The 26,470-nt window shown below is 44.6% G+C and overlaps 2 protein-coding genes across 5 annotated transcripts in view; one reads left to right on the forward strand and one right to left on the reverse strand.

The window, feature by feature from the left end:
• Positions 1-22,007, reverse strand: part of ARHGEF28 (Rho guanine nucleotide exchange factor 28) — a 272,749-nt gene extending 250,742 nt beyond the window's left edge. The window contains exons 1-2 of one of the 4 annotated variants that reach the window (XM_046665596.1): positions 21,919-22,007; positions 9,929-10,085 (exon numbers count right to left, since the gene is read on the reverse strand). In XM_046665596.1, coding sequence (XP_046521552.1) covers positions 9,929-9,941 — 13 coding nt within the window. In that variant the 5' untranslated portion in view covers positions 9,942-10,085; positions 21,919-22,007. Of the gene's footprint in view, positions 1-9,928; positions 10,086-19,587; positions 19,704-19,969; positions 20,167-21,918 lie in introns of those variants that run through there. The other 3 variants (XM_046665599.1, XM_046665597.1, XM_046665598.1) reach the window with 3 other exon arrangements.
• Positions 19,065-20,820, forward strand: LOC124242656 (translation initiation factor IF-2-like). Its single transcript, XM_046667819.1, has 2 exons — positions 19,065-19,122; positions 19,655-20,820. Exons 1-2 carry the CDS (start codon positions 19,065-19,067, stop codon positions 20,818-20,820), a joined length of 1,224 nt encoding a protein of 407 aa, XP_046523775.1.
• Positions 22,008-26,470: the final 4,463 nt, after the last annotated feature.

Raw genomic sequence — 26,470 nt, forward strand, 5'->3', positions numbered from 1 at the left:
AATCCTTGGGAGTGACTAAATGAGAAGGCACCCTCAAGGTCAACACGATACTCTTAAAATGCAAACAGCCTCCTGGATGCACAGGAGCGCTGGGAACAGCACAGGCACTGAGAGGTCAGAGTTCTGGGTCTAGAATACTGTGCCAAGTCTGGAGCTTTTCCTCTAAGAAACAGCCATAAACCTAGACATCATAATAGATAGCACGCTAGACTCTAGGGAGAAGATTTTTTGAAAAACTATTTTTCACCATGGAAAGATTTAGGATGACAAGCCATGTAAAATCGGATCCTCAAACACAGACAGGTGTCCTGCACAGATCGTAACAAGTGTGAAAGATGAGGCATCACTTTCTCTATGAAGACAGATCTGAAGATGTAGAAGCAGGGAGGACGTTCTGGATCAGCTGATCAGAGCACACGCTCCTCTGCTCTCTGCGTCATGTGGACAAACTGGAGTCCCCTCCAGGCCTTTTGAGAGGCACCACGGGAAAGTGAAGAAAGGAGTCCCACAGACCAGGGGTCAACAGACAAACAGCTGGAACCAGACAAGGCTGCTTAGCCCTCATCTCCTTAATGTCCTCATCTGTAAAACACAGATGGTGAGGTGGTTGCAGGAAATAAAGACAACGTGCACAAGGCTCAAGCACCGTAGGGAACAAAGAGACAGTAATTGACAAATGATGATGATCATCATCATCTTCATTATTAGTATCAAACTTCAGAACTCCAAACCAAATTACACAAAGAGGACTTTCTATAGCTGATGAAAATTTCACCCGACCTCCCTGTAATAGGGCCCTCAGATGCTACACGGACTGCTTGGATGGTTGGATAAACCTCAGAAGCTTCATTTTTCCAAGTGCACAAAGACATTTACATGGTGGCTCTATCTCCTGTGGCCGATAGCCATCACATGCTAATTATTAAGAGAAGTCCCCATCTTCTGCAGCAGGAACACTGTGCCCGCCCACTGGCGCCCTGAAGACCTAGAAGTGAGAATTTTGGGAAATGTGTTAAAGAACCAGATCCTCCCCAGGGAGGCACCGCAACTCCAGACTCCGGGACAGTCAACGTCACTTCGCCCCAAATGTTTCCAGCATGGAAAAGTCAACCGATCAAACAATGGTGTTATTGTTACAATTGAGCGTGACTCCAAATCCAGATGAGACAAGCAAAAGTCAGTTCTGCACCCTGCAGTCACCTCGCCATCAGACCACAAGTCCAAGAGAAGGGTCTTTCTGTCACCAGCTCTGAAGGATTAGAAGAGATCACTGCTTGGGCCCCTGAAACTTTACTTCTTAATGAAAGAGGAAAATATTTACAAACCATTTAAATGTATATATTCCTAGCAATAGGAGACAAGTACTCACAAAAACCTCTTTCGGTGGTATTTTTCCTGAAAGGGGGATTTATGGTCTAATAAAATGCCTCTCTAATGCTTTCTCAAGTGGCTTTATACTCCAGCTAAACAATGGAAGAAAAGAAAAACAGTAGTTTCTGAGGGTTTTGTTTTTCACTTTTTGCAACCTCAAGTACAGAACCAGGGATCCCTACCAGAACGCGGCCACTCGTTAGCCCCTTTTCTCACAACAGGCCTCTTTGAGACTTTCCTCCCCTGATTTGAATTGGCTCCACATTTTTCTTCCACGTTACTAACTGCAGAAGTGCCCAGCTAACAAAAAGATGCAGGAGCTGGCACGGTGCCAGCTGGTCACATTCACTGCTTTACCACATGGGTATTTATGACAAGAATAAATCTATGCCATCAATAGTTGTGCAGAGCTACCATTTAATGGGTTTTGGTTTTACATTTATACATTATTTAAACTTTCCAAAGCACTTCCACCGATAACTTCCTTTGATCGGTAAACTACTCAGTTTTATCTGGAGGCTGGTATCAGCCCACCTCAGGGACATGGACACTGGAGGCACACTCACCTCGAGGCATGCCAGGCTTGCACCCCAATCTCAAGCTCAGTTTTGAGACTAAGTGAGAGCACCTGCATTTTAAGCAAAAATGACCTGTTAATAAACCCTTAACTGGCTTAGAGAAACTAATTTCTTTCTTCCTTTTAGTTTTTTTCTTTTGTTAGCATTAGTGACACAGAAGAAAGTTCTGCTTAGACAGAGTATATGATCAGTTGACCTCTGCTGGCTGCAATTCCGTTTGACACCATAAATATCACGGCTCCGCCAAGCTGATAGCTAAATGGCACTCTGACACAAGGCACATAAAGTATACTTAATGAAGCTGCTTGACTTAGGGGCTTTTCACACCACACACGTGACTATTCTATGTTGCTCACAGAGTCGCAGAATGTGACGGATGAGGAAATTGAGGACTGGAGTATGAGTATTGCTTATGGGCTTGTGACCAGGTACATGCCTGATCCCGCATGAGGCATGCAGAGAAGAATCCAAGGAAGAGAGTTGGGACGAGGGCAGGAGCCAGGGTCCAGAGTGTCCACTCAGGCCCAGCCCCCATCACCAGCGGACTGCAGTGCTGGTGCCCCCGACCTGCCATCTTCAAGAGTGCTAACTATTTCTTGTTTGTGCATCTCATCCCAAGCATATTGTGGTTTTGACATTCAGCCCCATTAATGATACAAAAATGAGTTATCAACTATGTTAACATTTATCAAACTACTGATTGTGTAGAAAAAGAATACCATTTATTGGCAAACCAATTTATTAGTCCTAACTAAGAAAAAGTACAAATGTCAAAAGTGTAACACAGAAAACTAATTTTCTAAACACAGTTAAAAGCTTACACCAATGTGCGTGGCAGGACTGCGCCTAACTGCGTAAATGTCAGCCCCGACTAAGAGCACCCCGCTTGCGGACCTGTTTGCAGTCTTCAGTGAGACATGGGCGGCACTATGAAGTCACCCGCCTCAAGGTGGCCAGTGAGGCCAGGCTCACTCTGTGCTGCGGAATCCTATACCCCAAGAACAGGGAGACTCCTCGAGGGAGAAACCACTGTCACTTTTATTTAAAAGAAGTTACCTATTATACACTTGCACTTAAAATGCAATAATTCCATATTCAGTAAAGAACAGGAATATCAACCATAAACTTACCCTACTAAAGAAAGAAAACAGTTAGTAAATCAGTAGTTTTAATTCATAAAAAAATAAAGCAGACTATAAAAGGCTGTGCCTGATAACTCACTGATCAATAGAAACTTCAAACATGTCCTTGTTATAGTAACAAAATGTATATAAATTTAGTTATGATATATGTGCACACACACACTTTTACTGGTCAGAAATGTACTGACACAAATATTCAAACGCACAAATGTTCCCAACAGCTGCACAAGTTACTGAATTAAAAATTCCAGGGCTGGCCCCATGGCCTAGTGGTTAAGTTTGCGCGCTCCGCTGCAGGCGGCCCAGTGTTTCGTTGGTTCGAATCCTGGGCGCGGACATGGCACTGCTCATCAAACCACACTGAGGCAGTGTCCCACATGCCACAACTAGAAGGACCCACAACGAAGAATATACAACTGTGTACCGGGGGAGCTTTGGGGAGAAAAAGGAAAAAAGTAAAATCTTTAAAAAAAATTTAAAAAAATAAAAAAAAATTCTTTGCAGGCATCCGTGTAATTTCTAATTCAGGAAAAGGAGATTTCTGAGCCCACTTCCACCAGAAGATGCTACAGGCCAAGAACGGCTGCTTCACCCAGTGGTCCCCCCGCCCCACCCCCGGAGCCCCCAGCTCTAAGCGCCTCAGAGCACTAAACCAGAACCTCTCCTAGCAGCCACCACATGAGCCACCCTGTGAGGGGCGACCTGGACGCCCTCACCTCAGTCGGGGGCTGTGACAAACTTCACAGCCCTCAGATTGCCTTGCATAGCACTTTGCCTGAAATAAATACCTCCTAAATATTTCACTTTTCTAATTTGTTTTATTTCAAGGTAGCTCATGCTCATTATTAAAAAAAAAAAAAGAAAAGAAAAAGAAATTGTGTTTAATTATATATATATACAAAATAGAAAAAGAAAATCCCCTGTAATCCCTCCATAAATGAACACTGCTTCACGTACATCTGGCCTTAGACGGGGTCAACAGGCACGTCTTCACCCCTGCTTTGTACAACTCTACATGCTGGAGCCAAGAAGAACTGCTCACCAGACAAAGGCATCCTGGCTGGACACCAGTCTCCAGAAGAGCTACCCACTCTCTTTCCTGTAATAAGCCTTCAAATCATCCAAACAGAAGAGCACTGGCTACCCTAGAGAAGGAAAGGAAGAAACTGTGAAAGTGTACCAGTGGGGAAACCCACTACATATTTGAAATTCTCTGGGAATAAGTTAAGAAGAACGCAGGCACCTGGCAGGAAAAAATCTTAAGGAAATTATTGAGACATGATACACTTCCTGTCAAAACAACACGTGAGATGGTGATTCATTCGATTAGTATCTTTTAAATGCTATGTGACTTTAAATGCTCCATAAGTTTAGCAATATTCAGTTGTGGAACAGACTGAGTTTTTTAAGTACCAAGCTGTTCAAATGACCCTGTGTCCCAAAATAAATTAAAACCAGCATGTACTCACTGTATTCACAACAGTGCTGTTTAATGTCACTAGAGTGAGATAAGGCACTATTCATTTACCTCCCCTAGTTCAGTTTTGGCTGAAGCTGTGGCCATCGATGTAATTCAGACTTGAGGAGCGATTAGCCCTGGATTGGAGAATTGTCCCCCCAAAATAAGAACAGCAGAATCCGTTCACTCTTGACAAGTCAAGCAGAACACCAAGACCTTGATCAAACATCTCCAGAATTCTACAGAACTGTTTAAATTCCCAAGTGTCTGTAGTTAGAAAAAATATATACAAAGCTAGGTTTTTCCATACAAATTTAAGATGTAAAGTGATTACAGGCATATTGCCAGATCAAAGTGGAATAGTAAAGAACAGTCTTTTCTGTTGGATAATATCCAAGTTTCTCTCCCCCCTCAATAGTTACTTCAAATGTTTAATTTATTTATAAGCCCAAATTGGAAAGTTTTTTTTTAATTAGCACAATTATATAAGTTTAATAAATAAAAGTTTTAAAGCAAGTGCAAGAGTTTGTGGTTGAATTCTGACATTTGAAAGATATGATCACTCCAGTTATATGTATGAACTAAGATGAAATACACACTTATTAAAATTCTTAATTATTATTATTTCTTAAATTCACTTCTGTTGTTGTATCACTGAACCCAACACCTATTCACGATATAGACTACACTTGGCACACCATAACAGCAAGAAAACCAAGAACTCGACAATACTTCAACCCCCATTACATCAAGTAGGGCTCCCAGAAAAACGCCTTCACTCAGGCTGCTGAGAACGCCCTGCCCCACACCATTTCCACATCACAATACATTTATTTGCTTTAATAGCTGATTTGGCAGCACTGAGAGCTCTTCAAAAGCTATTGCCAAGCCTCTTATCTCCAAGCCTCCAGTGCCCAGTATATGCCTGTCTCACAGTAATTACCAGCCAAACAACTCAACAGAGGCTCAAAACTCAATACGATTCTCCAAATCCCAACCACAACCTCCACAGGCGTGGGGATGCTGTAGAAAGAACTCCCAGATGATAAGAGGGTTTAGAGCCCCCACACGCAGCAAGTAAAATCCCAAACAGGATAACGCCCAACATCCAAGTCACCAATATCATAGGATATCTCTACCTTGAGGTTCTGCGGGAAGTAGAGGGCTGTCATGCCTTAAAATGTCACAAGTTTACTTTCTTTAATATTACCAGGTCAGGAGCTACATGAAACACTGGAGGTTTTAGAAGTTTACTACACCTTTTTTAAAAAATTGTGAAACCACCGAGTTTCTTAAGAGAAAGTGGGAAGGGAGGTGAGGAAAGAGAGAGTGAGGAGACGGAGGGGGAGGATAGGGAGAGAGAGAACCATCAGAAATGGCTTTATTTTTGCTGAAAACCAACATTTGTCAAAAATGCCCTACATTTCAGGGCATATTCTCCACCCAGTCAAGATGGAGGTAGGTACATTAAGTTCCGTCTGCTAAAATGAACTTAATACCCATTTTCAGTCATCTTAAAATTCAATTAAAAATAATTACTAGATTATTACTGGCTGATTCCACCTCACCGCTCATGAAGCATTCACACAACAATAACGTGAGCTGCAGTGACAGGAAAAGCTGAGGGCATGAGCAGGCGTTTCTCCCTGGAAGGACGCAACACTCAAGCAGCGTCGTCAAACCCAGCTTCCTGAGCAATTTAGATGCTGCCAGTCAAGAGTCTGAAAGCACTGTGGGAACCAAGCATCCTGCTGGTAAGCCCAGCAAGGCTTCAGACACCATCCTCACCTCCAAGGAAACACAAGAGGAGAGATGGGATGCACCGTGGAGTAGGACTTGGCCAGCCCCTCAAGTTTCAAATGAGGCCACCAGGACCCGGAGAGGTGACACAACCCAGCCAGGATGTCAGTGGCAGTGCTAAGATTTCAACCCAAATTCTGCTTTTGGTCCAGCCTTTGTCAAAGTCAAATTAAGTCTTTTTGGAAAAAAAGAAAAAAACAACTTTCTCTTGCACACAGTCTACTACCAAACTTAAAACGAATGGACAAACACCAGCAAATCACGTCCAACACCCACTAAAAAGATTGTTCTTAAATGCATTTAACTCCAGACATCCTGTCAACTTCTAATTGCTGCTGCTGCTTCTCCACAAAGACGCCATAGCAGCCGGTGAAGATAAAGCTCCTACTACAAAGGAGAAAGGAAAAAGAAAAGCTTATTCTACTTTAATGCCCAAAGAGCCCAGGAAACCTGCTTTTCCAACCATAATCCATCAGGACCTGTGGAGAATGACAGAGGGACTCAAACGGGAGACAGGCACATGTCATATCAATTTGCAAAAAGGCACATCCTCCAATATCCAAACCACACTTGGCATTCCCATAGAGATGAGACTTTCCTTAGACTGGTTGTGGTAAAGTTGAATTTTCCCTAGCAAAAATTCCCATTTTTGTAAAACAAGGAAGCCAAGTGAAAAGCTAATTTGAGACTTTCTGTAGCTATGAAGATAACCCAGATTGTTTCGTTGCAAAACAACCTAATCTATGTGAAATAGATTTCTTACATCTTCTTACATAAGATTTCAAAATATTTTTCTAAGAAGGCTAAAAAAAAAAAAAAAAACAAAGGACATGAGATCTTTGTCTCATAAACAATTTCTGTCCAAACTGGAACCTTTCTAAATAAACATCAAGGAATAATTCGAATTCCCATAGCTGAGACTTTAAAATTTCTTGACACTGTTCCATATTCAATAGCAGGTTATCAATAGTTCTGATGATCGAACAGGAGAAGAAACAATACGCAATTATTTTATGTAACAATGTGACAAGAAACATACCATTTAAGAGAAATACTTCTATTTGATTCCTCTAAGAATCCATCAATTAAAAACCTATTAAAACATTGGTAATGGATTTGTGCTGTCTCTCGCCTCCAAGAATGGGGTGTGGCCAGCAGGAAACTCGCTGAGTCTGAGAGGCTGTGGGAACTGGTACAAAAGGAACTTCCAGAAATCAGCCCCTGAGAACTCTGAGAAGTTGTAAAGCTGACAGCTCCAAGACAGGCAAGGCTGAAGAGTTAGATGAGCTACTCCTTACACATAAAGGTGATTTTTTTGTTTTGTTTTGTTTTTAACAAAAGGGAGATAGATTACACTTTCCATAGAATGACAACCCTGGGCCTTAATTCCCCCACCACACCCATCCAAATTCTACCTCCACCAAACGTTAACAGTCAATGCAGTTGCTATCTGAAGAAATCACAGTTCACAGAAATAACACCAGAGACCTCCCTTTTGGAAAGGATACAGATTCTATGGAGATACATAGAGATCATTACGCTCAATGAGCTGCAGACCGCAGCCAGGCCTCCCAGTCCACAGCTTTATGCTGTTTTTCCACTCGTACAAATAACAAAATGAATGGCTTTGTTTTTATCCTCCTCCCTGCCTCTTTTTCTCATAATCATGCTGTCACGCTCTTAAGAATTATGTCAGATAGATTAAAATCCCAAATGACCTGAGGTTGCCAAAAAAAACTAAGGACAGGCTTTTTATTTCAACTTATTTTTAAGTCAGAATGATAAAGGAAGGGATAAATAGGACTGGTGATACAGTGTGGACCGATGATAAGGTGGGAAGGAGAACTCAGCGCCCACTGAAATTTTGCTCCTCTTGGAGGGGAGTGATTTTGCAGTTGAAGAGGGCAGAACAAACATCTGTAAGTGGGAAAGTTCATCATAAGAAAGCATCAGGCTGCTCTGAATAAGTTCCAGGCTGTGGACAGGCCAGGCTAGGAAGACTCCTGTGAGATTTCCTAACCATAATCTACCAGGAACTATGGAGAATGACAGGATTCAAATACAGGAGACAGGCGCAGGGCATTCGAACTTTCAGAAAGGCAGATTCTACAAACTATAGACAGAAGGAGCTTCATGCTGATCCTAAACCAGATCCTAGAGCAGATTATTAGAGGGGTGACATCTGAGTGCCTGAGGAAGCAGCAGTGGCTACCTGGAGCCGTGAGGATTCTCCAAAAAGAAGTCACTTGAGAATAACCCCATTCCATTACGTGGTTCCTACACTGGTAACTCCATATAGTAGATACAGTAGATTTGTTGGACATAGTATATATCCTTATGACAAGATGGAAGATGAAGAATGAGATGCTAGTACAAATAAGAGTAATTAGTTGAACAACTCTACCTGAAATTGGTAAACATCAGAGGTGAAGTTTGTATAGACACAAACTGCTCTGCCTGAGACCTCAGCCTGGATAATAGTTTTATTGTTTCCTTAAGGCATTAAAGAAATGCGTATTAAGCTTATGGAAAACCTGGGGAAAAAATAGGACAGTGAATGACAGGTTCATAAACAATCTAAAAGACTTTGAAAAGCCAGAACAAATGGTCACATACAGGAAAATAAGTTTGAGATAAATATTAAGGTCTATTCATGGGACTAAGAAACCAACTGCATGAGCCCATGAATGAGGAGATGGCGCTCCAGAGAACATGTGTAAAAACAAACTTGGTGATTCTGAGATGACTGAACATTGAGAGTCAATGACTCCACTTAGAAGTACCAGAGTTGGAACGCCCTTGTTTGAGAAATTATTCTATCCCAGGTTCTGTGCTAAACATTTGACATCGACTATCTTAGTGAGCCCTTATAACAAACCTATGAGAGAAACAGGTATAACTGATGCTAAGAGTTTAGGTGACTTAGAAGACAAGGTAGAAAGGAGCGGAGCTGTGAGTTTCCTCAAGTCTCTGATTTGCAGCTGGTAATCTTAACCATGAAGCTTCACTGCTTCCCTGGAACAAGGGGGTTCCAGCAAGACTGGGAATGGTTCTACTGCGGCCCGTGTCAGATGGCATGGAGAGGTACTATGCTTTAAGGAAAATATAGCAAATTGGAATATGTTCAGTATTCAGGGTGGTGAGAAGATTCAAAAACCACATCACTTAACATGGGCTGAAGAGACAGACTTTTCTTTTCCAGCTTAAATAAAAGAAGGCTTGAAGGTAGAATATGCAACCAATTTTCAAAAATGTAAGGGACTGTCATGAGAGAGAATTGTTCAGAACGGCCCCCAAGCAGCAGAGCTGTGATACAAACAATTGTCCCCCATATTAACTTTAACAGTCCAAGCTTTCCAAAGATAAACTGGGGGGGGGGGGGGGGAGGTGATGTCAGCAAGGCGGAGGACTAAGAGGTCCCAACATTCATCCCCTCACAAAAACGACAACAACAGACAACTACAAACCAACAAAGATAGCTGTGGGAAAGCTCTGCATGACGACAAGGCAGCAGCAGAAACCCCATGGAGCTTGAAAACTGGGGATGGCCGCACAGAAAAACAGAGGGAGCATCTTACCTGCATCAGCCATCGCCAAGCCCAGAGCAGCTGGATGCCAAGAAGCATTCCCTCAGAGGGAATCTGTCCCACAGGGAAAAGGACAGTAGGAGAATCCCAAGAAGCCTCATCAATTCACAGAGGAGGACAGCAAGAGAGGAAGAAAGGAATGAAGGATCTACAAAACAATCAGAAAACAGTTAAAATGTCATGGTTCCTCCTTATCTCAGCAATAACTATCCTAAATTACTCTAAATGTAAATGGTTTAAGTTAAAAGAAGAAGAGAGGCTGAATGGATTTAAAAAACAAGGCCCAACTATACATTACCCATAAGAGACTCAATTTCTAAGGATATTCACAGGCTAAAAGTCAAAGGACAGAAAAAGATATTCCATGCAAATGGACACTAAAAGAGAACAGGGGTGGCTATACGTATAAGACAAAATAAGTCAAAAGCTGTCATGAGACAAATAAGCTCATTCTATGATGTTAAAAAGGTTAATTCATCAAGAGGATATAATAATTATATGTGCACCCAATATCAGAGCACCTAAATATATTAAACAGTTATTAACAGAACTGAAGGCAGAAATAGACAGCAATGCAATAATAGGGGATTTCAATAACCCACTTCCAAGAATGGATAGATCATCCAGACAGAAAAATCAATAAGGAAATAATGGACTTGAACTACACTGTAGGCCAAATGGACCTAACAAACAACACAAAACCTTCCAACCAGCAGTAGCAGAATACATATTCTTCTCAAGCACACACAGAACATTCTCCAGGATGGATCAGACATTAGGTCACAAAACTAGTCTTAATAAATTTAAGAAGGCTGAAGTCATATCAAGTATGTTTTCCAACCACAATGGTATAAAACTAGAAATCAATAACAGGGAGAAAACTGGGGGGGGGGGGGGGGGGGGGGGGGAAATCACAAATATGTGGAAATTAACACACTCCTGAACAACCAATGGGTTAAAGAAGAATTCAAAAGAGAAATCAAAATATATCTTGAATCAAACAAATGGAAATACAACATACCAAAATTTATGAGGTGCGGCAAAAGCAGTTCAAAGGAGGCTTACGGCAATAAACACCCACATCAAGAAAAAATACACACACACGTTAATAAATGTGATACAGCAAATTCACAGAATGGAAGACAAAAACCATGATCCCCTCATTAGATGCAGAAAAAGCATTTGACAAAATTCCACATCCTTTCATGATAAAAGCTCAACAAATTGGGTATAGGGCAAATATACCTCGACATAATAAAGGTCATACATGACAAACCCACATCATACTCAAGGGCAAAAGGTTAAAACCTAGGGGCCAGCCCCATGGCCGAGTGGTTAAGTTCACATGCTCTGCTTCAGCAGCCCAGGGTTTCGCTGGTTCAGATCCTGGGTGCAGACATGGCACTGCCCATCAGGCCATGCTGAGGTGGCATACCACATGCCACAACCAGAAGGATCAGAACTACAATATACAACTATGTACTGGAGGGCTTTGGGGAGAAGGAGAAAAAAAAAAAAAAAGATTGGCAACAGATGTTAGCACAGGTGCCAATCGTTGTTTTTTAAAAAAAAAAAAAAAAGGTTGAAAGTTTTCTCCTCCAACATCCAGAACAAGACAAGGATGCCCACTCTCACCACTCCTATTCAACATAGTACTGGCAGTCCTAGCCACAGCAATTAGGCAAGAAGAAAAATACAGAAGACATCCAAATAGAAAAGGAAGTAGTAAAGTTTTCTGTTTGCAGATGACATGATTTTTTTTTTTTTGCAGGGGAAGATTCGTCCTAAGCTAACACCTGTTGCCAATCTTCCTCCTTTTTTCTTCTTCTTCCCCTCCCCCCAACCAAAGCCCCAGTACACAGTTGTGCATAGTTGTAAGTTCTTCTGGTTCTTCTACTTGGGCCACCCTGACAGACAACTGGTGTGGTTCTGTGCTCGGGAACCAAGCCCGGGGCCACCGCAGTGGAGCGTGCCAAACTGTAACTGCTAGGCCATCAGGCTGGCTCCACATTATCACATATATAGAAAATCCTAAGGACTCCACTCAAAAACTGTTAGACTTAAACTCAGTAAAGTTGCAGGATATAAAACATACAAAATCTGTTGCACTTCTATACATTAATGAACTATCTGAAGAAACGAACAAACAAAAAATCCCATTTACATTAGCACTGAATACATAGAAATAAGTTTAACCAAGGAAGCGAAAGATTTATACACCAAACACTGTAAGACATTGACGAAAGAAACTGAAAATATAAATGGAAAGATGTCCATGTTCATGAATCAAAGAGTTAATATTGTCAAAATGTCCATACTACACAATGCCTTCTACAGATTCAACATAATCCTTGTCAAAATTCCACCGACATCCTTCACAGAAATAGAAAAAACTATCCCAAAATTTGTATGGAACCACAAAAGATTCTAAATAGCCAAAGCAATCTTAAGAAGAACAAGGCTGGAGACATCATGCTTTCTGATTTCAACCTATATTACAAAGCTACAGTAGTCAAAACAGTATGTTCCTGGCATAAAAAAACAAACAGACCAGGGCCAGCCCCACAGCCAAGTGGTTAGGGGTCTGCATGCTCTACGTCGGTGGCCCGGGTTTACAGGTTCAGAATCCAGGCGCAGACCTACTCCACTTGTCAGCCATGCTGTGGTGGCGACCCACATATAAAGTAGAGGAAGACTGGCATGGATGTTAACTCAGGGCTAATCTTCCTCAAGCAAAAGAGGAGGAAGATTGGCAACAGATGTTAGCTCAGGGTGAATCTTCCTTACCAAAAAACAAACAAACAGACCAATGGAACAGAATCAAAAGCCCAGAAATAATCCCATGCATACATGGTCAACTGATATTTGCCAGATGAGCCAAAAGTAGTCAGTGGAGAAAAGACAGTCTCTTCAATAAATGGTGCTGGGAAAACTCAATATCCATATGCAAACGAATAAAACTGGACCCCTATCTCGCATCACCCACAAAAATTTACTCAAAAAGGGTTAAGGACTTAGAGGTAAGACCCAAAACCATAAAGCTCCTAGAAAAAAACATTGGGGAGAAGCCCCTCCACTTTGGTCTTGGTGACGATATTTCAATATGACACCAAAAGCACAAGCAACAAAAACAAAAATTGACAAGTAAGACCACGTCAAACTAAAAGGCTTCTGCATAGCAAAACAAAATAAAAAGGCAACCTACAGAATGGGAGAAAATATTTGCAAACCATCTATCTGATAAGGGGTTACTCTGCAAAATATAAGGAACTCATACAACTCAATAGCAAAAAAACAAACAATCTGACTTTAAAAATGGGCAGAGGACTTGAATAGACATTTTAACAAAGATGACATACAGATGGCCAACAAGTACATGAAAAGGTGCTCAACATCACTAATCAGGGAAATACAAATCAAAACTACGATGAGATATCGCCTCACACCTGTCACAATGGCTAGTCTCAAAAAACAAGACATAAATGCTGGTGAAGATGTAGACAAAAGGGAATCCTGGTGTGCTGCTGGTGGGAATGTAAATTGGCGCAGCCATTATGGAAAACAGTATGGAGTTCCTCAAAAAATTAAGAATAGAACTGCCATATGATCCAGCTATCCCACTTCTGGTTATATATCCTAACAAGACGAAATCACTATCTCAAAGAGGTATCTACAATCCCATGTTCATTGCAGCATTATACGCAATAGCCAAGACACAGAAACAACCTAACTGTCCCTCAACAGATGAACAAAGAAAATGTGGTACATGTACACAATGGAATATTATTCAGCCATAAAAAAGGAAATCTTGCCTTTTGCAACAACATGGATGAACCTGGAGGGCATTATGCTTGCTAAGTAAAATAAGCCAGAGAAAGACAAATACTGTATGTTGTATGATATCAGTAACGTGATGTCTTAAAAAAAAACAAAAGCCAATTTCATAGAAACAATAAAATGGTGGTTGCCAGCAGCTGGGAGAATGAGGAAATGGGGAGATACAACTAAAAGTCTGTTACCTTTTGACCTATAAATACAAATTCTGAGGAGGATCTAACGTACAGCATGGTGACTATAGTTTACAATATGGTCCTGTATACTCGAAAGTTTCTAGGAGTAGATCTTACGTGTTCTCACCACACACACACACACACAAAAAAACAGTTAACCCTGTGAGGTGATGGATGTGTTCATTATCTGATCTTGGCAATCATTCCATAACATACATGTATATTAAACCACCACATTGTAAACCTCAAGTACATACAACTATTTGTCAATAAAGTTGAAGGGAAAAAAACCAAAGATAGCCTGGGATATCTTTATGGCTATTAGTCCCCATCACTGAAAGGATTCAAGGACAGTATCCAAATGGTCAGCTACTCAGAGGCATGCAAGGGGGCACTGTGCATTTACTAGAAACTAGAGAAAAACTTCCTAAGACCCGATTCTAACCAAGAATTTTCACCCGTTGCCCCAGACAGAGTGTACAGTTTCCTAACGGAGTTCTGGGAGTGTCCTATTTACAAATGAGAAGGACGAGCCGTCTAACTTCCCGAGACACAGTCACCTTCCCTCCCCTGCATCCCAATATTTTCCAATACAACCCACATCTGATATGCAGGAAAACATCACCATTAGCCTCTGCAGGGACGCAGTAACCCTGGACTTGCTGACACAACAGTTAACAAAAATAATCAACCAACCAACATATATATATTCTGCTTTGAGCACCTACAAAGTTGCTTAAATCAGGGTCCCTGCCATCAGTGGACTTAAGGTCAGGTTGGAAAGTTGAGACTTACACACAGGAGCATACAATGAATCAGGGGCAGATGGCAAGTGATATATGCGAGGTACCAGCAATAGGATAACAGGAGTTCAGAAAGGAAAGAGCTCAGTTGCTACTTAGTTGGTCAAAGGATTCAGAGAGAAGGTAGTTTGAGCCTGCTGCCAGGACCGCCATAGACTTTAGCTAGAGGCAAAGGGCCTGCCTCGAACAAAGTCAAAGAGGTGAGGAAGCACTTGGCATGTTCCACAGGCACTTACTGGTCCCGGCTAACGGAAGTGGAGGGTTCACAAGGGAGGCAGCAGGGGATGGGACAGCCGGTGGCATAAAAGCAATATCACGAGAAAGGCAGGCATCACCCTTCCCTGGATGCTTCCAGATGCAGAGTGCCAGAGACCCCTCAAGGTTAGGGAAGTCGCCACAAAATCAGCTGTATTACCTTCTCAAAAAATGACATCAGGACCCCTTGGGAGATTCTGAACCCAGGCGATTCCACTGAACTTGGAATCCCGGGTTAGGGGTGCAAACAACCCATAATCTCATGAATCACTGAGCACCCCCTACCACCTGAAACTCTAATGCCTGGTCCTACAGCAAACCAGGAGATTGATGGAAAAAGAAAAGGAGAAACAGTTGACAAAGAACCAGGTGACAATGCAGATAATAAACAAGGGTCATTAGGGGAAAAGACAGAAATTTGCCCCAGAGCAACTTTGCCTGAACCGTCCAGTGGAAGGAAAACCTCCGGATCTTCACCAATGCTTACAATCCCTAAGGAGAGCTCCTTTGCTCCAAGTCCTAGTTTACAGCATCCCTGCGAAGGCCAATGCTGACGTCTTCCTGCAAATCAGTGTGGAAGTTTTTATCATGAAATTCAGAAACAATCAGCCCACTTGTCTGCATCTTCCCAGAGCCACACACCCCCTCTTCCACATGGGAGCTCCTCAGGAGACAGGGCGCAGGGCAGCCTTTCAGGTCTGAAATCTGTCTGGACTAAGTCCAGAAAGATAACTCCAAGTCATTTCAACCCAATGACTGTCTGCTGATCAAGGTGAGGCAACAGTAAGTTCATGGTCCTTCCAAATGCTTCCAGCCTGCCTCTGCCAGCATTGTCCTGACCCTGCGGATGGGACACTGCTGGCAGCGCTGCCCAAGACAGGAAAGGCTGAGCTGACATATGTCCTCCCCCTTTCAAATTTCATGAATGTATAGAATGTTAGAACTGGCAGGTCTTTAGCGACCACCAATCCACTCCTTTCCATTTCACCAGATAAGGAAATTGAGACCCAGAGAGGGTCATACTCGCCCCAGGTTACACAGCTGGGTGTCACAGGCGGTCTCCATCGCTGCCTCGGACTCCCAGCCTCGGTGCTTTCCCGAGGTCACACTGACATCTCACCGCCTCCTGCAACCTGGATAGCCTGCTAAAGCTGCCACCCTTTGTCTATTTTCCATTTGTTATAGACAGAACCACCGGCATTTTCTGGCACTTACTGTCTGCCAGGCTTCCAGAAGGGCTCTCTGTAAATTAATTCATTGACTCCTCACAAGGACCGGAGGGGGCAGGTCACAATGGTAAACCTCAGGTAGAGAGAGGCACTCAGAGCCAGGGCTTCCAGCGAGACAGTCTGGCTCCAGTGTCCCCACTCTTAACCAGCCTATTAGAGTCCAGGAAAGATAATTCCTTTGAGTTATAAGCGACAGAAGAGCAAGAGCAAGCCTTCAGCACAAGGGCATGGCCGCTAGTGTCCAATGATGAATTTAAGAGCTCAACCATAAATTTCATTGATATGCGCAACATCTTCACCATCTGTTGATTAAGTCAAGAGGATGTATTTATGAAGGAAATAAGGCATATTAACATTTTAAACATTTTTTAAAGGGCAAAATGCTCATGCGCCCACCACTCAAAGCCTGCCCCTGGAAACAGGGAGGACGTACGTGAGGGCGGGGCTGAGGAGGGTCTCTTCCGGATGCACTGGTGAAGCCAGTGAAGGCATCGCTGCCCACCTCCACCTGTGCTGGCCCCACTCGCGGGTACAAGAGGGGCTCTTCTGCTATTGGAGAAACATTACTTTCACAGTAACTTTCCACAGAAATCAAACCTCAAATTAATAAATTTAGGAAGAGATTAAGAGAAAACACCTCTGAAAATGAATAAAAACACATTTTTGATGTGTTCGAAACCAAGAGCACCAGAACAAACGCCCAATATTCGATTATTTTTTCACTTTCCCTCATATTAAAAATGTCAGATCTCATTATCTTGGTTATTCAGGAGAAGAAGTCCAGGAGCAATGATGGTAGAAATAAGTTACAATTGTGCCTAAGATCAAATTTCAAGAGAAAAATCACAGTCAACCGAGAAGATCCACCGTCAAAGCTCCGTGACTTATTTACCAGCCAGATGTCCCAGCCTCGAGTGTGCAGAAGCCCACTGTGCAAATGCAACAAAACGTAAAAACTCTAAAGCCAGAAAGAGAATGCCTTAGACACGAAATCCACAGTCCAGAGAAGTAAAGCAAAGACCAGCGCCAGGCACATGGGAGGCCCCCAACAGATATGTGTTCAGTGACCATAAAGGAAGAAAATACGGAGAGGAGCATGAGAGAGGCTGTCAAAACAGGGGAACAGCAGAATGACGCTGCTCTGAGCTTTTGAGCACTTTTTAATACCAGAACAACAACAAAAGAATGAAGGATTAGAGAGGCTGGAAAGTGACAGAATCTCACCCAATCGGGGCAAAATGCTCCGTGGTATAGGACCTGACCTGCCCTGCTTAAGCAAGAAAATATCTCTAAGTCCAGCTTTGTCCAGGTAAGGGATCTGGACTCAAGCCCTACAGGGTGGCATAATGTTTACAGTACAACTCTAACAGGGCAAAATTCCCTGAATTTGGTGCATCTCAAATACAACACTTTTTAATTTAGAACTCTCAATAGGAGTTCCCCAGCTTAACCCACCACTTCATAACAAACCTTATTTAAAGTCACAGGGAAAAAATATCCCATAGCTTCTCTGTTCCACTAAATCAACATAAATACAAATGTAATTAGACAAGACCTACATAAACCAGATCTCTCATATCTGATCAGTAAATTAAAGTCTAATAAAATTACAGTCAGCCTAGGGGTTTGAAAGCAATCTGGGCTCTGTGCAGTACCATCCTAGCCAGGCCCCAAGCATAAAGCATTTTCCAACATTTATATCATTAATCTTTTTTCTGGGGAGTCAGCACTTGGTCAAAAACTCTGACAGGACTTGAAGTTAGAGCTTAAGTACCAAAATAGTGGTTGCCAATTTTGTATAGAACACTCAATATAAAAGTAGTATTATATCCCACTATTTGTTAATACTTGCTTAGAACATTTCCTTTTCTCACATGGCATGTATTAAAGGAGGTCATGTATCAGAGCTCACCTGAAATTCCTGCCCAATTTAAGTTTTAGCCACAAGAGTAGCTTCTTATAAGAGCACAAGAGAATATTCCAGATTCTTCTACAGTATTCATGTGATTTTAAAAAGGTGTGAAACTCAACTGTGGCCTCTGATAAAATAACACAGAGCCTTAGTTACCAACTGCCATTTTCCTCTTTCCCCTTAAGTGTTTCTAAACTGCTTAAAGGGCAGGACAGGTGCTTCAAAGGCAAGCCTAACGACACACCTGTTACATAACCTGTTCTTGGCCGGCCAGGTTCTGTGGTTTTGATAAGGAAGAAAACACAGTCAAAAGCAGGACAGACACGGATTCTCTGTTCTCAGTTCTCCCATTAGCCAGGGCATTCATCTGAGTCACACACCCAATAGCTGGCTCTGTGCCTCAGTTTCCCCAACTACAAACTATGAGGTCTGAAGATATCCAAATTCCTATTTGACCAAAGTTCATGACCACAATAATCACATAGAAAACCCACATCACAACATTACATTGAAATACTAAGTTGTATTAAAAAATTCTGAAGGCTTTTGCAGTATTCATTTCTTTTTCTGTAAATACTCCAAAGGGGTTAGCTTGGCCATCAAGCAAGATTAGGCAGATACTCGTGTGCCTGAAGAACGTGTCTATAAAAACCCAGGACAGACATACAGAAACCTCCCCGGTGACATTATTATCACTCCGCTTGGATTCTCCTGTGCAAAGAGCAACCTGCAGAACCAACAAGGACAGGTCTTTGATTTCGTTTTTGTGAAAATAGGACTGTGCTTCCCCCGACAGCTTCAGGGCCTAGGAACACAAGACGACAAAGCTTCAGAAAACCCGGGACCCCAAAGGATGGATTCTTTCCAAACGTTTTTCACCTTTCTTACCCAAGCGGCGCGGCCTGGTGGTACACCTCCATGACCCTGGGCCTGCGGAGATTTGGGGAGACCCAGGCAGGGGTCAAAGAGGGAGAAGGTGCACACACAGATGTCGCTGCCTTTCCTCCACCCACCCGGCAGTAACCAATAGAGGGGACGCCTGGCCTCCTAGGCAGGGAGATGGATTCTCTCCTGAAAATCTAACTGGTGTCCGGGAAACCGGAGCTGGGTTTCCAAGGCGGCCTGAGCGCCCAGCTCCCACACAGCCCTCCACAGGTGAGGATGGCGTCTTGGCCCAGCACAGGCATCCTTATCACACGTGGGAACTCCAAACACAGGAAGGTTGGGGTACCATCACCCACCCCCCCGCTATTCAAGGAGCAAACAAAGCCATAAAATAAGCATAAGGAATTCCGACAGAATTTTGACCGCCAACCGAGATATCTATAGATGCCTTTCGAAACACAGCAAATGTTTGCGCACGAAAGAAACATTAGCGCTCCCGTCCAGAGCTCGCGCTTGGTCAGCTCTCCAGTGACCCGGCCGCGCCACGCACCCTCACCCCGGAGCCGAGGCACCGACGGAGAGCGGAGATCTCAGTTCTGCAGGCTCTCCCTTCTCCCCGCAAGAGCGGCGCGGTGGGAGGGTGCTTCCACGCGCCCATCCCGGGTCGCCGAAGCGGCGGCCGCCGCCTCCTCGGTGCGCCCCGCAGCTGCCGCCGCGCCAGGCAGCGCAGCCGCGTGCACTTGTTGCCGTCCCCGGGGAGCGGGAGGGGCGCCCTCCCTCTCGCCGCCGGGCCCGCCCGGCACCCTCTCCAGCTCTGCGGGCCGCGCGGCCCCGGGACCGGCGAGAGGAGCTCGGCGAGCGCGCACCCCGGGAGGCAGCCGCACTGTCCCCCCCGGGCTGCGGGGCGACGCGGGCGCAGAGCCCCCGAGAGCACTCACCTGCGGCCGTGGCCCCGCAGCCTCCAGCCCAGCGAGGCGCGGCCCCCCTGCCCGGCCGCCCGGAGCCGGGACGGCTCTCCCGCAGCTGCCAACGCCCGGCAGGCGGGCGGGGCGGCGCTCGGGCCCCAGGGCTGCGCCGCGGCGGGGCCGCCCTCCTGCGCGCCTGCCGGCTGCCGCTGGCTCCGCGCCGGCCCCTCCCGGCCCCTCCCGGCCGCATCACATGGCCCGCCCGCCGGCGGCTCCGGGAGGAAACCCGAGGCGCCCGCCCGCCCGCCCCTCGCTCCCCTCCCTCCGCGGGCGGCCGGCTCGCCCCGACTCCCGGCACCGGGCGCCGGGCCCCGGAGGAGGCCGGGTTGCGCCCTGGGGCCCGCGGCCTCGCCCGGGCGCCGCCCGAGGAAGGGGCTGTGCGGGGCTCGGGGGAGGCCCAGGCTGTCCTCCTCCCAAAGCCGCCCACCTGCGGACCTAACAGGGCCCCCGTGTGCCTGACAAGGCGGCAGACGCCCTGTCCTTCCGAGGCCGAGCGCCTGGCCCGGAGCCTCGAGCCGCGCTCCGCCGCAGGTGGCTCCCTGGAAGGCAGCGTCGTTCACAGGTTGGCGCGCAAACAACCTGTTCGCGCCCCAAACCTGCGAGAGCGGCTCTCTTCCACCCGCCGCGCTTGTCCAGTTAGCGCGGACCACGGCCCCAAGCCGAGAAGCCTCTCCCTCGCCCAGGCCTTCAGAAAACACACTCCAGACCCTGGCAGCAGCTTTAACAGCCAAATTACCGATTTGACTTTTCTTGCAATTACCCTGAGTCTCCGCTTTGTCTTTCCTGCGAAGACCTGCCACCCCAAAACCAGGACAGGGGTGTAGCCCGAGGGCCAGAAAGGAGCTCGCCTCCCCAGCAGCTGTCCCCATCACCTCTCCGGCCCTGGCCGCTTCCACCTCCCTTCCCGTCCTCACTTTGCCCAGTCCACCTTGCTGATGGAGCGCCTGAGGCTGGACCAAAGAAGAGAGCAAGAAACCGCCGTCCTGGGGCTGAAGTCCTCAGCTCTGTTCCAAGGCGAAGGTCCGCGTTCTGCCTTAATAACGGGGCCCCAAATTGGCACTGAACCCTGACCCATGCTGCGACCCCAGCTTCCGCCACTGCACACAGCTGGGAACCCAAGGCCTGGCCTCAGGCACGGTCATTTAAAGAAAAAAAGTCCCTGCCCATTGCCAGGACTTCAAGGTACTCAAAATAAAAATAAAAACAATAATATTCTCAAAAATAAAAAATAGTTCCAACCCTAAAATGTCTACCGGAGATCCACTGAATCAACACACCAGACAAAAATGGTTTCCAAACTCTGATGAGCAAAACCCTTGATGCGTTAGCCGCCTTTGTTGTTACTCTCCGTTCCCACATCACTAGGATTGAGTCTGTGTATTTTATTTTCTTTCTTCCTGCCCACACCTTTTTCTTCATTAATTCTGTCAGATATGTAGATAGAAAAAAATAAGAAAACGGGAGAGGTGGAACAAGTATTGTAAGAAGTTACCCCAAAACTCCTTCCCCAGTAAGACAAAACAGACGAGCAGAACCCGTGGCTGTGGACCCTCCCCAGCCAGGGGTCTAACCATGCTGTCTGCAGCTTTCCTGCTTGCTCGCAAGCACTGTGCTTGACCAATGTTTAAATAAGTACGAGGCTTTCAACTTCTCTAGGTTCTGATTTTAAGCAAAGTGTACTCGAGCAGCCTTCAAAGAAGCCTGAATGTCTGAGGCAGGGAGTTCTTGGTTGTGTAAATAACCCTCAGGATCTGATTGATTTTGGTGCTCCAGATAGAGGTCACTCGGGACACTGAGATAGTGCTGAGCTTGGCTGGGACAGCGTAGATTTAGAAGTCAAAGACTACGCATTCTCAGTCCCCGGACAAGGACAGTCAGCCAGCAGGAAATCGGGTTCGTAATTCGGTTGGGAAAATTCTTACCTCCTGGTGAGTATTACGCCAGTGTCCCAGGTCGGCTGTCTTTTCTAGTTGTTTAGTCTGCATCCTTACAGACTTCACTGCAGACAGACCTCCTCCATAAATCCTGCCTTTGCCGTCCTGGTCCCCGCCAGCCTCTGGACTTTGACAAAGCTGAAACCTCTTACCGCACAATCTAGCACCTGATTATATTCGCTGTCACATGCTGGACCTTACAGGTTCTTATCCTCTCTTCAACTTGTCATTTCAAGGACAAAGACTGTTACCCAAGTAATTTCTCAAGCCTTACACAGGGCGCCTCTGGAGTATGTGATGTTGGTAGAGACCCCAGCTCTGGAGTATTTAGTATTTGTTTTTTAAGTGAGGTGTCACGTCAGTTACGCAGGAATGAAAATGTATATCACAATTTTCTAACTTTTCTTGAATGGATTATAACTGCTCCGAATTCTATTATCTGCCTAATTCTTTCCTGCTCTTCATTCTATTTCCTTTGCCAATAATTCTCAAAGATTGAATAATTATGAATCTAATGTTTGGCCATCTGAGTTAGGAAATTACCAGTGTTTCCTAAATAAAAGCATGATACTAGAAGATGATAGATTTAGGTGGGGCTGGGGTGGGGGGGTGGGGATGGGGGACAAGTTTCAGAATTAGGAATAGGATGACCTTGGGAAGATTCAACCTTCTAAGCCTGCATTTCCCCATCTGTAAAATGGACATAAGAATAGTATCTACTGTCATTAAGAGGATTGAATGACTGAAGGGGATTATGGGACACATTAATCCCCTTCCTCTAAGGATGAAGGAAATTGTGGCAATTAATATTTCAGAGTATGGATATATTAGAACACTTCAGAGCTTTGAGATAATTAATAGAGCGTGTCAGACTCCAAGGTGAGAAACTCGGAGGATTGTACCCTTGGCTGCTCAGGCTGAGAAGGTCAAGGAACAGAGAGAAAAGAGGCCAGCATGATGGAAACCAGGGCACAAATCTTGTGGGCAAATGCCCACAGTTCTCATTCTGTCTGCACATTAGTATCACCTGGGAAGCTTTAAAAAGAAAATAACAGGGGCTGGCCAAGTGATGTGGTGGTTAAGTTTGCAGGCTCCACTGTGGTGGCCTGGGGTTCCTGATTTCGGATCCCGGGCACGCACCTACACACCACGCATCAAGCCATGCTGTGGCGGTGTCCCACATACAAAATAGAGGAAGATTGGCAACAGATGTTAGCTCAGGGCCAATCTTCCTCACCAAAACAAACAAACAAACAAAATACCCAACAGCCTTGCTGCCCACAATCCCACCCCAGACCAATTATTTCAGAATCTCCTGGGGATGGGATTTTTTTTTAAATCTCTCCCAGGTGATTCCAATGGTCTGACAAAGTTGGGAACTAAAATTATTGCTCCTGGAGAAGCACAAGAGACAGCCCTCAATTATCTGAGGTCAAGGGATCCACTTCTACTAGTGATGAACAATCCTATTTAAATTGCGGGCCAACGTGCTTCAGTGTCCTGTGCGTGTGAATCACCTGGAGAGGCATCAAAATGCAAATTCTGACTCAGTGTCCAGTGGAGGCTGATGCTCTGCATGCCTGAGGAGTTCCAGGTGGTGCCAGTGCTGCCCGTCTGTGGACCACGCTCTGAGAAGCAAAATAAGAGAGATCCGAAACAGACATTAGGAGCAGAAAGTAGAGAAATATTCATATTGCTACAAAAGAAGTCTTGACACCCTTGAATATTTTTAGTCAATATTTATTGTGCACCAGCTATGCACAAAATATATTTTGCAATCTTTTAAGAAAAGAATAGGCCATTTGCAGCCAGTTTTAAGGGTGAGGTCTTCCATAAGGAAAGGCACAGCCTGTCAAATAAGCTGGCTTCTCCTCTAGACACCGCAGACTGAGAGCCCGGGGCCCACAGTGCTTTCAGGGGCCAAGGAAATGTTTTAATTTCTCTTAAAATTAGAAGAAAAGAGATGAACTTTAGGTCAAAGAAAACGTTTCAATAGGTAATATTAGGATATTTGTCTTTCTAACCATGGAGTAGTATAATGTAGTTATTTTTTTTTATTTTTTATGGAGGAAGGGACCCATAAGGCGAAAGTGCCAAGGGTCCACGAAATTCATAACGTGGCTGTGTGCTCAGGTTCCGTTTCAGTCCCAGGTATTTTTCAGAAAGCACGTGAAGCCTATTGTGGCTGGTATTTGCATATTGATACTCACATGAATAACAGGAAGATATTTGGGAAGACATGAATTGCCTCTAGAGCGGAGCCGGCGGTATAGAGTTCAGCACTGCCCACGTGCGTGATCTGAGGAACCCTGGGAATGCTCCGTTGACAAACAGCCATTCTTCTTCAGCTTATTCCTGAGGCCCTAAAATCCTGCCATTAGAAATTTATTCCCCCTCCAGAGCCAGTCTTTAGAGATTCATACCATCTAGAGACCCTTCTTTGTATTTCTTTTTGAATAAAGAGGGGCCCACCCTTCCCAGAGCCTCGGAATGCAAGGCCAGTTTGGGAAGTATGTAGACTGTAGCTCAGGCATATTTTCTGGTTCCTATTTCTCAGCTGATCCACAGCTACACAGATGATCTGTTACTCTGCTCTTTTCTAAACCTCCCAAACCAACCTTTCTAGGAAACTAATTTTTGTTGCTATTCCCCTGACCTTCAAGAAAGCCTGACCATTTTGATTTGTGAAGGGTCAATAAAATCCTATTCTTGATCTACTCAAGGAACAGCCGAGGTTTTCCCCGGGATCTGAAACAGTCTTTATCTCAGAAAGTGATTGCTTATTTGCATCACTGATTTGTTTGGGTTTTTTCCTTGCCAAGATGGCTCCAGTTGTCCTCAAGTTGTGGTTCATTTAGATTTTAAACCAACTCTAAGGACCCTTTTTGATCTCTAGGGCACAACTGTATAAGGCAGGGCGTCTGGATAATGCCCCAAATTCACGTGTCTAGAAACCTCCCATCAGCCAGCAATTTTATCTCCAAGAGCACGGCAGAGTGCTCAGGTGTGGGGTGTGGGGCAGAACAACTCACTAGCCTTTCTCCAGTCTGCGAACACCTGCTGAGCCCTCCGTGAAGGTCTTATATACCAGCCCGGGCAGGTTTTCAGAGTTACACAATAAAAAGACCTTAAGAAAAACAGAGCTGATAATTGAGATACGAACATGATTTTAATTAGGGAGAAACAACCCATCACTGGTATTACAGGTGGCAGATACTGTGTGTGCAACTGTCACATGAGTGTAATTATGTTTAAGACTTCTGGTGACATGGACGGTGAGGAGGGAGCCTCAGTGCTCTGCACGTGACATCATTTGGAAGCCTCAAAATGCACATATAGCTTTGGGTAGCTATTACTCATTAAAGAGAATCAAGATCCTGTTTTTCCATTTACAAAGGGCAGTCAGAGGAAGGGAAAAGACAGGAAAATCTATAAATAAAATTGGTATGAATCAGTTTCCCTCTCCCCCAAAAAACTAATATAAAAATATTTTAACTCAGCTTTTTAAAATTCAGTCAGACCCATTTGATTGTCATAACATATAATCCGAGAACTAAGTTTGGAATCTTTCCACTAAAGGATCAAAGAATTTCTTTAATAGCCTAAGTTAAATAGGCTGCAATTTCTGAATCCAATTCAAAATACCTGAATAGTCAATGCTAAGTGCAATGCACAGGAACTGTTCTCGCTGCTGCTGTTTTCAATTCTGGAAAGTCCGCGTTCCCACCGTCCCCTGAAGATGGATAGTTTGGCAGAGCTTTTTCTTCAGCACTCTAAGGACATATTCAGGGCAGGTAAGCTCAGAGGCGCTGAGACTCCAGCGCAGATGAAGAGACTTAAGAATTATCCATCAGATATAGACGGAAATTGAAAGATCCGGAAAAAAAATGCAGAGTTTAAAAATAACTTGTCTTTAACTCTTATTTTTAAAAAATAAAGTGTCCTACCCAGAGCCCGGCCATGAAAGGCAGTTAATTCTCTTCCATAAAATAAAATGTCTTTTTTTTTTTTTTTGAGGAAGATTAGCCCTGAGCTAACATCTGCCATTCCTCCTCTTTTTTCTGAGGAAGACTGGCCCTGAGCTAACATCCATGCCCATCTTCCTCTACTTTGTATGTGGGACGCCTACCACAGCATGGCTTGCCAAGCGGTGGTGCCATGTCAGCACCGGATATCCGAACCGGCAAACCGAGGCCACTGCAGCAGAACGCGCGCACTCAACCGCTGGACCACTGGCTGGCCCCATAAAGTGTCTTAAATTATCACTCTCTGATACTATTTTATAGTGCAAATAATCAGTTGTTTTTCATTTTGAAAAATAATTTCAGCCACACGAGAGAGAGGAGCGTGGAAAGGAGGCAGCTACAATGGAAGTGGGAGACACCAGTAGAGAGCTTACGGCAGATGCTGCCTTCTGCCTCCAGACCAGAGGTCAGCAAACGTGCTGTAAAGGGCCAGATAGTAAATATTTTAGACTTTGTGGGCCTTGTGGTCCCTGTCACTACCACTCAACAGTGCCATTGTAGTACAAAAGCGGTGA

Source organism: Equus quagga, chromosome 7 (genome assembly GCF_021613505.1).
Source record: "Equus quagga isolate Etosha38 chromosome 7, UCLA_HA_Equagga_1.0, whole genome shotgun sequence".
NCBI lineage: Eukaryota > Metazoa > Chordata > Mammalia > Perissodactyla > Equidae > Equus > Equus quagga.

What these genes read in the sequence shown, in the direction of transcription:
- LOC124242656 (XM_046667819.1), top strand. Translation starts at nt 19,065, where the DNA reads ATGACCCTGGGCCTGCGGAGATTTGGGGAGACCCAGGCAGGGGTCAAA. An exon ending in AGGGGTCAAAGAGGGAGAAG is followed by an intron (nt 19,123 to 19,654) that starts GTGCACACACAG and finishes TCTCCCCGCAAG; the next exon opens with AGCGGCGCGGTGGGAGGGTG.